Raw genomic sequence first — 11,068 nt, forward strand, 5'->3', positions numbered from 1 at the left:
TGCTGGTTTCCTCCGCTGTGCGTTCGGATTAACTTCGCATTGTTTCACGTTACTGGCAACGCCGTGTGATAAACTTTGGGCTTTTCCAGGTTATCTTTGCTTTATATCGCATTTAATTCCCGTTTTCCCCGCGGGATCTCTCTAGTGTGATAAACTCCAGTGTTGAGCGTGAATCGCTTTTCCTGTAGCTTGCATTCATTGCTCCATGTCCTATTCTCTGGAGCAGCAGAAAACAAGCTTGCTCCATCCTTAATATGACATCCCTTCAAGTATTTAAACAGGGCAATCATATAACTTCTTAATCTTCTCTTTTCCAGGCTAAACATACCCATCTCCCGAAATCTCTCCCCATAGGGCAATGATGGCGAACCTATGGAATGCATACCAGAGGTGGCACTCAGAGCCCTCTCTGTAGCCACATGTGTCATAGCCCCAGCACAGTTTGCCAGAGTTTGTTACTAGAAAGCTAGAGGGACGTGGCACTTTGCAATAAATAAGTGGGGTTTGGGTTGCATTTTGGGCACTCGGCCTTTAAAAGGTTCACCATCACTGCCATAGGGCTTCGTAGTTTTCAGATGTAGAATAGAAGTTCCTCCTAATGTTGTGCTGGAATCTCTTTTCCTGTCGCTTGCATCCATTGCTCAGTGTCCTATTTTCTCTGGAGCAGCAGAAAACAAGCTTGCTCCATCCTGAGTGGACGCTATCAGACAAGGGAAACTGGAAGTATAATCCAATGGCAATCCGAACGCAATCATGGGGTTTCATGTTATTGCGTGATAGACTACCACACGCAATTTCGGCAATGGGAGGGCAGTCCGAACGCAATCATGGGGTTTCAGGCTATTGCATGAGAGGTGATCACACGCAATTTCGGGCAATGGCAAGCTATTTTCAGGCAATGGGAAGTCAGTTCGAATGCAATTCGAATTCACGTAAATTCGCTGAACTAGCAAATTCATGTGAATGCATTCTGGCCCCACTTTCTTTTCATTTGAAATTAAGAGAAATTCCTCCCGTGTGATAAACTCCAGTGAAAGAGGCTGGAAAGAGCTCCCTGCTGGGGATGCTTTAGCAAGAGATCCTATATTGAGCAGGGGGGCTCCATGACCCATAGGGATCCACTTTAACTGCTATGGTTCTGTCCTGTGGAATCCTGGGTTCTGGAGTTTAGGGAGGATCCTCCAAACTGCAAAGCCATAGGATGCAGCCACAGCAGTGAAAGTGGGACCATAGTGCTGCCACTCTAGAAGTGTGCATGAGTGGTCCAGGCTTCTGTCCACTTGCTATCCTCCATCCCTCAGCCTCTTATTTATTGGCTGCAGCAGGGGAAGGGTGCTCACATCTCCTTGCTCCTCCTGCCTCTTTAAGGAAAGGGTGGCAGAGAGGTGGAGGGAAGGCGGATGCATTTCTGCAGAGCTGGGAAAGAGGGTGGTGGTGCTGGAAAGACGCACCGTGACATCACCATCCATCCCTCCATCCATCCACCCAGCCTCCTTCCCAGCCAGAACTGGGAGGAATGGGAGAGAGGCAGACCAAGCTGAAGCCAGAGACCCAGACAGCAAAACCTTGCCACTGATCCAAGAGATACTGCAAAGCATCTGAATTTTGGGTCTCTGTGTGTATTTGTGTGCTTTTAAAAGGGATGCTCATCACCCAGGTACACCCAGGTTTACTCTTGCATGGCTTAAGATGCTGAGTCTTCAAATATCTTGGGCCTTTTGGTAAAGGATGCCAAAATAGGAGGAGATGCTGTAGAGGCGGGACTGGGAAGGATCAGGCTACCTGAGCTGTCATCATGTTGGCTGTGTTTTGCAAGGCAAGCTTAAAAACAGTGCAAGTGCCTTTGACTAGCCATGGTTGAGGGTTATTTGATCTGACAGCCTCTGGACTCTTTGCCTCTGTGCCTTATCTCTGATCGTTCTGATTTATCATTTTTAAAGTCTCTATTCTGTATGATCCCAGACACATAAGGCTCAGAGATCAAATGTGCAGACGCTACTCGGTGTGTATGTGCCTTTGAGTCATTTCTGACTTGGGGTAACCCCATCGTGGGGTTTTCTTGGCAAGTTTCTTCGGAGGGGATTTGTCCTTGCCACCCCAAGGCTGAGAGAATGTGACTTGCCCAAGTGGGTTTTTATGCTCAAGCTAAACCTATTTGGGAGTTATAGTTTGGTGTGAACTCAAATGGTGGCATCCAAATACTGAACCTGTTTTGGTGTTATAGTATGATGTGGGTTTTTGGTGTGAACTTGTATGGTGGCATCCAGATGCTGAACCTGTTTTGGAGTTTTAGCATGCTCTGAGTTTTAGTGTGAAGTTAAATGGTGGCATCCAAATGTTGAACCTATTTTGCAGTTTTAGTGTGCTCTGGGTTTTAGTGTGAACTTAAATGGCATTATCCAAATGCTGAACCCATTTTGGGGATAGGGTTCAGCAACTTGTTGCCGTTGCTGTAAATATTACCATAGTACCATCCGTATGCTTAGCATTGTACAAAAGAACCCAGCCAATAAAAACACACATCCCTGCCAAAAGTGTGCTTTGGAGAGCCCCTTCCTGGGAGAAAGGTGGCCATATAAATTAAATAGATAAATAAATTTTAGTCTAAAACCCCAGATGGATTCACCGCTCATTGATATGGAGCCGCCAATGCTCATGCGCTCATCTATGATGGCTAAGCATTGCTTTTTCCACACAGGCAAATCCACAATGATCCCTCCAACGGCTGCGACAGCAAGTCCTTCCAGCGATGCGCTCTTCCCTACGCTTGCTTCTCAGGAACTGTGGAGGTCCCAGGTGACCGGGTACGCGGGATCCATCACCCGCCACATCAGCCACCGCGCCAACAACTTTAAAAGGCACCCGAAGAGGAGGAAACATATCCGGCCTTCCCCTCCGCCTCCTCCAAACACCCCTTGCCCCATCGACCGGATCCACTTTGGAGAGATCCATCCACAGAGGTCCTTCCTGGAACTGTTGTTCAACGGGTGCATCCTTTTTGGGATCGAGTTCAGCTATGCCATGGAGACCGCTTACGTGACGCCGGCCCTGCTTCAGATGGGATTGCCGGACCAGTTGTATGGGATGGTTTGGTTCATCAGTCCGATCTTGGGTGAGTGGGATCCAGTGCGCTGGCGGCACATCATGGCCCTGATCCAGCTAAAGTAAGAGGCATTCAAAACTGGTCCAAAATGGTACCGCACATTGTGTCACATACAAATTTTAATGCTGCAACATGCAACCTCTTCCTTACATTCTCTTCACCTTCAGGCTAGTTTCCACTGCCTTTGTCCACCAACGACCAGCTTTAAAACTGGGCTGGCTACTTCGTTTCCATACACAAAGAATTTCGATTTTGAACTGACGTTCTCACACACTTATGGCATATATTGGTCCGTCCTTGGCTTTAGACTCCACCAAATGCATCTGAGAAAGTCTATGAAAGCTCAGGCAGCCAACTTCTTTCTTTCAGTTAGTCCCAAAGGAGCTACAAGATCTCTTTACATACCATTTGTGGACCTGGTTTTGTGCACCTTCAAGTCGTTTCCGGCTTACAGTTGTCTGAATGTTGCTCATTATTGGGTCTAAGCAATGGGAATGGCAGGAGAAAGGGTGACATGAGTGGCTGCCTCTCAAATGGACATTATTTCTTTGTAATGTGGCTGTATTTCTTTCAGAATTTCCAAGGTTCAGTATCTGAATCAGCCACTTGGGGGCAACAGGGAGCCTTTTCCGATATGCTGCAATGCAAAGACATTGGCAAGAACTCTAACTTATTAGCAATTAATAATTCAACAAAATAATGAATAATGGCTTGGGGGATCAGAGGAATGAGTGAAGGAACTAGTTCCTTTTAAAAATTAGCATCCTTAGATGTGGATATATGTTTCATCTCCTATATTGTCGCCTTATCCTAAACTCTCTAAAGCAAAATATCATTTTGCTTCATTATTATATACCACCTTTCTCTCCTTTCAGGTTTTCTGCTGCAGCCTTTGCTGGGTGCCTGGAGCGACCGATGCACCTCGCCTTTCGGCAGGAGGAGACCCTTCATCTTGGTCCTGGCCATTGGTAATTCCATGTTTAATTTCACTCTTCCAGCTCAGGTAAGGTTGTCCTAAGGAATAATGGATGGAAAACTGGAGAGGACTCCTCTACTTTTAATGGTTGCGTAGAAGACGGAGTTTCAGAAGGTGTTGCTTGCTACCTGGTTGTGCGACAAGCAGCACCTGAAGATAGTCCTTCTTCTATAAACCTCACGTTCGCCATAAGTCAGAAAATGACTTGAAGGCAAACAACATCACACAAGGCGACCCTATATTAAGTCTCAATAAAATATTAAGTCTCAATAAAAATCCCAGTAGGAACTGGGCCCAGTTTCCTTGTTCCAACCGTTGCCTGTGGCTGCTTTACCTTTAGGAGCGTTGGCAGGACTTTCCCTTATGCTGAACGGCAGAGACATCGGCGTCGCATTGACCGACACTGTGAACAACCACAAGTGGGGCATCGTGCTCACCATCTGTGGGGTCATCCTGATGGACTTCTGCGCCGATTCGGCGGATAACCCCAGCCATGCCTATATGATGGATGTCTGCAGCCCGGCGGACCAGGACCGGGGACTGAATATCCATGCCTTGCTAGCCGGTGAGTTTCTGGTATGGAACCTGTCTCTTCTGCTTTGCAAAACCCGATATATAAAATGGTAATGAAACCAGCTTTTTGTGGGTTAACTCAGCAGTGGTAAATGAAAGGTACTACATCTAAGCAGGAAAAATGAGATGCACACGTATAAGATGGGTGAAAGCATGAAAGCAGTATGTGCAAAAAGGATCTAGGGGTGTTAGTAGACCGCCAAGCTAAACATGAGACTGTGATGCAGCAGCTCAAAAAGCTAATATGATCCTAGCTCCATCAATAGAAGTATAGTATCTAGATTGAGGGACGTAATAGCACCACTGTATTGTACTTTGGTCAGTTAACATCAGGAATATTGTGTCCATCCCTGGGCACCAAAATTCATGAGGGACATTGACAAGCTGGGAAGTGTCCATAGAAAGGTGACCAAGATGACGAAAGGTCTCTTCCAACTCTGCGATCCTGTGATTCGCTGTGTGATTTTTCTCCTCCTGGCAGGTCTCGGAGGCGGATTTGGCTATGTCGTCGGAGGGATCAACTGGGACCGAACCAGTTTTGGGAAGGCGGTGGGGGGCCAGCTTCGTGTCATCTACATCTTCACCTCCATCACCTTGATGGCGGCCACCATTTTGACATTGGTCAGCATCCCCGAGCGAACCCTGCCCTCCTTCAGCAAGAAGAAGAAAGTGATGAAGAGTCCCAGCTTGCCGCTCCCGCCTTCGCCGCCCCTTCTCTTCGAGGACTGCACAAGCGACCACCTCACCTCTCACAACCCGGTCCGCCTCTATGCCAGCTTCACCAGCCCCATCTCTCCGCTCAGCCCCTTGACCCCCAAGTACGGCAGCTTCATCAGCCGGGACAATTCTTTGACGGGGCTGAGCGATTTTGCATCCTCCTTCGGGACCTCGAATATCGACAGCGTGCTCATCGATTGTTTCACCACCGGGCACGACGGGTACTTGGCCACCTTGCCGGCCAGCTTGCCCAGGCAGGCAATCAGTGGCAGCTTCCCTAGAGCTCTGGAGGGTGTCTATTGCCATGAAAATGGTGCCTCCGAAGGGAGAGAAAATTTGGGGACTCCTGGGGCGGACGGAGATGGCTTGCAGGTGGGATCCCTGGATGCCATTAAACCCCGGGCATCGGGGATCCTGAAAAGGCCGCAGACTTTGGCCATCCCAGATATTATTACGGGCAACATCCCGGAAAGCAGTCGGAGAAGAAATGTCACCTTTAGCCAACAGGTGAGCTGGAAAACAAGAGAGGAACATACCTGTGCTCCTCTTTTATTCATCTTCCCAGTGTTTGGAAATGAGTATTAAGGCCTGGTGTATTATATTGCATCTGTAAATTGTTATAGAGAGAGATCCAATTTGAGACTCTCTGAAAGAAAGAAGTTGGCAGGATGAGCTTTTGGAGACTTAGGCCCATTACAAATGGGCATAAAGTACGGACTGGGTCCATATTAGGATCGGAAAGGGGCGTCACTTCCAGACGCCCCTAACCCTAATACGGACCGAGTCCATACAAAATGGCGGCACCCGTTCCACAAGGTGGGCCGCCATGTTTACGTAGTGGACGTGCTGCGTCTGCACGTCACACGGCACATATGATGCTGCAAGTGTGCCATTGGCCCCTTGCAGTGTCATATCCACGCCGCAAAGAGAAGCGCCATTTTGGCGCTTATTTGCAGCGCGGAGGAGCCTCGCAGTTTGGACGCTGGGGCTCCTCCGTGCTGCAAATGAAGGCGGCGGCAGACCACCCCTTCTGGGCAGTCTGTAACGCGCCATAGGTCTGCTTCCTCAGAGGCATTTGGAAAAATCTGATGCATCTGAAGGAGTAGACTTATGTCTAGGAAAGCTCCTGCTGCCATCTTCTTTATTTCATTTAGTTTCAAAGGTGCTACAAGGTCTTTCTACATCCTGATTCTACAGACTAACACGGCTATATCTAAATATACTACAGTATATTATATTATACAGTAAGCTAAGTATTGCCTGAGGAAGTAGACTTGAGTCTAGGAAAACTCATGCTGCCAACTTCTTTCTTTCAGTGAGTCTTAAAGGTGCTACAAGATCTCTCCACATACTGACTCTACAGACCAACATGGCTATATCTTTGAATCCATAAATTGTTTAATGTTCAACTGTTAATGTTCTTTTTTCCATTCTATGTTCTGGATGACCTAAAAATAATTTCAGTGCCCTTACAGTGTATTGTTTTATGTACATTTGCTTGGAGACCGTTCGAAAGGGAGGATAGAGAAAAAGAAAGGCAACAGTTAAAACAAAATGGATAACATTTGTCAAGAAAGAGCCAGTGTGGAAGTAAACTCAGTGGAAGAAGAACCACTTCTGGATTCTGGGAGTTGCAATCCAAAATATAATAAATTCCCAAGTTCTGATTTAATGTTATTTGGAGCAGGCCAAGTCGTACTATTGCTTCTGCTGATTTGGCGACCAGTTTTTAAATGTATTTATTTTTGGTGGTGCAGGTAGCAAACATTTTGCTGAACGGAGTGAAGTATGAGAGCGAACTGAACAGCTCCAGTGAACTCTCAGAGCAGCCGCTTTCAATGAAGCTCCTATGCGCCACCATCTGCCACATGCCCACAGCCCTGCGAAACCTCTGCATTAACCATTTCCTAGGTAAGCCTCTGTGCCGTTGCTTTGTCTGTATGAACAGAGACCTGAGATTGCAGCACAATTCTTCTGGTTTGCTTTGTTGTTGTTGTTGTTTTGAGATCATAAAATCATAGAGTTGGAAGAGACACCAAAAGCCCTTCTGCCATGCAGGAACTCATAACCAAAACATCCTCAACAGACGGCCATCCAGCCTCTGTTTAAAGACCTCCAAAGGAGGAGACTCCACCGCTGTCCAAGGGAGTGCAATGCACTGTCAAACAGCTCAATGGATATGAATCCATTGTTTCAGGTCCTATTCTCTGGAGCAGCAGAAAACAAGCTTGCTCCATCCCCAACATAAATCATAGGAGTTTATCACATGGGGCGGTGATAAATACGTTCTTAAATCCATTTTAAAAACCCGCAAAAACAGGTTGATTTTCAGACATGTTGGGGTTAATAAGAAATAGCACGACATGTGTGTGTGTGTGTGTGTGTGTGTGTGTGTGTAAGTCTAGGAATTTTAGTCAAAAAATTGACCCCAAAAACCTGGATCGACTTATCCACAGGTCAATGTAAGTACTGTACTGTACTTTAACTCTTATCAAAAAAGGAACCATGCCCTGGTGAAAGGTGAGAGGCTTAATCTCTTCTCGGAGCATCTAAAAGAAGCATCAACCATCTCATCCTGCCAGTTTTTAGAATTATTATTATTATTTATATGAATAATGAGCACAAACAGTTATGCCTGTCAAAATCATCTTTAGCATCCTTTTCCTTTGCTTCATACACACACACACACCTGTACCTCCATGTTTGCTAGGGTTAGGGGCACCGTGAATATGGAAGGTTCAGCTGCTCCGAACCATCCCTCCTCTCTTTCTCTCTACTGATCTCTGACCTAGGCTGGCTCTCGTTCGAAGGGATGCTCCTGTTCTACACGGACTTCATGGGAGAAGTGGTCTTCCAAGGGGACCCCAAAGCGCCACACGATTCAGAGGAGTATCAGAAGTACAATGCCGGGGTGACCATGGGATGCTGGGGCATGTGCATCTATGCCTTCAGTGCAGCACTTTACTCAGGTTGGTACCAAAAACCCTCTCTGGTCTTCCCTTGCAAATATCCTACAGCGCTGCCAGCAATCGCCTTGTTTGGCCAAAATCCAACCATATAGACCAGCGATACCCAAACTTTGGTCCTCCAAGTGTTTTGGACTTCAGCTCCCAGAATCCCTAGCCAGCTTAGCCAGCAATCAGGAATTCTGGGAGCTGAAGTCCAAAACATTTGGCAGACCAAAGTTTGGGAACCACTGGACTATGGAGAGTCAGACAGAAAAGCTGACCTTTTCTCAGTTACATCTGCCAGTAACTTTTTGGCTGGCATCAACCAGGTCATAGAGCAGAGTCATAAACCAGGAGTAGCACAATTTGTAGTAGTAGTAGTAGTAGTAGTAGTAGTAATAATAATATGATTTATTTATAGCCCTCCTTTTCTCAAGGAATCAAGGCAGGTTACATCTTAAAAACCATACAATGCACAGTAGAATTTAAACCAAACATTTACGCAAGGTTTGCACCAAACACCTTGCATTAAACATTTCTTCCTTAAGAATACAGATTAATGCCCATTATTTTTGTTCTGTTTTACAGCCTCACTAGAAAAGCTGGAGGAACACTTCAGCATCCGCACGCTGTATTTTATAGCATACCTTGCCTTTGGACTCGGCACTGGCCTAGCCACGCTATCCAAAAACGTCTACCTGATTTTGTCACTCTGCGTGACATATGGCATTTTGTTTTCGACACTCTGCACGCTCCCCTATTCGCTGTTGTGCGACTACTACCAGTGTAAAAAAGTAAGTCTCAGGTTGGTGCCCTGGCAGATTTTCTAGGGTTGCCACCTTTCTCTTATATCAGAAATATCTGTCCCTTTGGCCTGAGTGCCTTTATACATCCTAGCTAACATTTCGGGAGTAAGATGTCACCCATAAAACATCTTGTACCAATATAATTCAATGTAAATTTTGTAGCGTTACTCCACTTTTTCCCAATTTTCCAACAGTATTGAGTGACCGAAGTTCTGGGTCCATTTAACCACGATGTCTTTGACAATTTCTTCTTCTATATCTATATTTATTAGCAATTTATACATTTTTGGCAACCATTGATCTCATTACTTCTGATCTTCTTATTTCTGATCTCATTATCCTGCCAAAGTCAGACTCCATCATTTCCAAACCATCAGATTTTTAAATCCATTTTACATCTTTCCATAACGTCTATGCAGATGGCTTTTTAGAAACAACAAAAGGTTATACACTTGGCCTTCCGTCTCCATAGGTTCTGTATCCACAGATTCAACCGTCTACGGCTTGGAAAATATTCCAAATAATAATAATAATAATAATAATAACAACAATTCCAAAAAGCCACCCTTGATTTGGCCATTTTATATAAGGGACACCATTTTAGTGCCTCGCTGAATATAATGGGACTTGAGCATCCATGGATTTTGGTATCAGTCAGTAGACGCAAGTCAAATTGACTTGAACTTAAGTCGGACTTAAGTCACTTCAGTGACTTGACTTGGATTTGACTTGACAAAAATAACTGACTTGACTTGAGTCTTGTATATTTTTAATGACTGACATGTTAGTGCCATTCACTTCAAGAAGCAGGCAAGATCCATCCCCAAAGTATGGGGTGCATCTCTTGGAAAGGATTAGTAAATGTCTTTAGGCAATGGTCTTGAAGCAGAAGAAACTTTCTCAAGCTTTTGAAAAGCTTTAGAAGGATCCTCTTTCTTGGAAGGGAACAGCAAATGCATTAGGCAATGGGTTTGAGGCAGACGAATCCTCTGATGTGTATCACAAACAGGCTGCCAAGCTAACTACAAGCTGTACCTCAAGCCCATTGCATTCACTGTTCCTCTCCAAGAAACACACCCCACATTAAAAGTTGCCCCCCAGACCTGAGACTTGACTTGAAGTATCTTGCAAGGACTTGAGACTCAGCTTGAGACGTGAAGGTAGACTTAAGATTCAACTTGAGTCTTGACTTGAAAATATCTTGCAAGGACTTGAGACTCAACTTGAAGATAGACTTAAGATTCAACTTGAGTCTTGACTTGAAAGTATCTTGCAAGAATTTGAGACTTGACTTGAGACTTGAAGGTAGACATAAGACTCAACTTGAGACTTGACTTGAAAGAATATTGCAAGGACTTGAGACTCAACTTGAAACTTGGAGGTAGACTTAAGACTCAACATGAGTCTTGACTTGAAAGTATCTGGCAAGGACTTGAGACTCGAGACTTGAAGGTAGACCCATGATTCCAGACTTGACTTGAAAGTATATTACGAAGACTTAGACTTGACTTAAGAGTATGTTCCAAGGACTTAAGACTAAAAGACTTGAATATATCACTGGTATCAGGTCATTATAACTTGCACTGAAGTTTGTTTTGGTGAAGTGGGTTGGCAGATTGGCTTGTGCAGAAATGTTTGCAACAGATGGTTTAACAAAAACCTCCTTCCCTCTGCACAGTTTGCTGGATCGAACGAAGACGGCACCAAGAGGGGCATGGGAGTGGACATCTCCCTCCTGAGCTGCCAGTATTTTCTTGCCCAGATTCTCGTCTCGGTGGTGATGGGGCCTCTGACCGCCGCGGTGGGCAGCGCCAACGGGGTGATGTACTTCGCCAGCATGGTCTCTTTCGTGGGCTGCTTGTACTCGTCCCTCTGCGTCGTTTACGAGATCTCGCCAAGTGAGGAACTGCCTGAGGAGCAACAGCCGCTGATGCTGAGCACATGA

General features: G+C 45.6%; 1 protein-coding gene across 1 annotated transcript; it reads left to right on the forward strand.

Annotated features, from left to right (window-relative positions):
* Nucleotides 1–1,471: 1,471 nt before the first annotated feature.
* SLC45A1 (solute carrier family 45 member 1) lies at nucleotides 1,472–11,068 on the forward strand. The gene is made up of 9 exons (XM_042478629.1): nucleotides 1,472–1,657; nucleotides 2,699–3,112; nucleotides 3,979–4,071; nucleotides 4,420–4,644; nucleotides 5,134–5,876; nucleotides 7,127–7,280; nucleotides 8,162–8,338; nucleotides 8,906–9,111; nucleotides 10,802–11,068. The coding sequence occupies exons 2-9, from the start codon at nucleotides 2,710–2,712 to the stop codon at nucleotides 11,066–11,068; spliced, it is 2,268 nt and encodes a 755-aa protein (XP_042334563.1). The 5' UTR covers nucleotides 1,472–1,657; nucleotides 2,699–2,709.

This window comes from Sceloporus undulatus, chromosome 7, assembly GCF_019175285.1.
Source record: "Sceloporus undulatus isolate JIND9_A2432 ecotype Alabama chromosome 7, SceUnd_v1.1, whole genome shotgun sequence".
NCBI classification, from domain to species: Eukaryota; Metazoa; Chordata; class Lepidosauria; order Squamata; family Phrynosomatidae; genus Sceloporus; species Sceloporus undulatus.

Bases quoted from the DNA above. Each gene is read 5' to 3' on its own strand.
- SLC45A1 (XM_042478629.1), top strand. From the start codon at position 2,710: ATGATCCCTCCAACGGCTGCGACAGCAAGTCCTTCCAGCGATGCGCTC. The intron at 3,113-3,978 runs GTGAGTGGGATC...CTCTCCTTTCAG, and splicing joins GTTCATCAGTCCGATCTTGG to GTTTTCTGCTGCAGCCTTTG. The intron at 4,645-5,133 runs GTGAGTTTCTGG...TCCTCCTGGCAG, and splicing joins TATCCATGCCTTGCTAGCCG to GTCTCGGAGGCGGATTTGGC.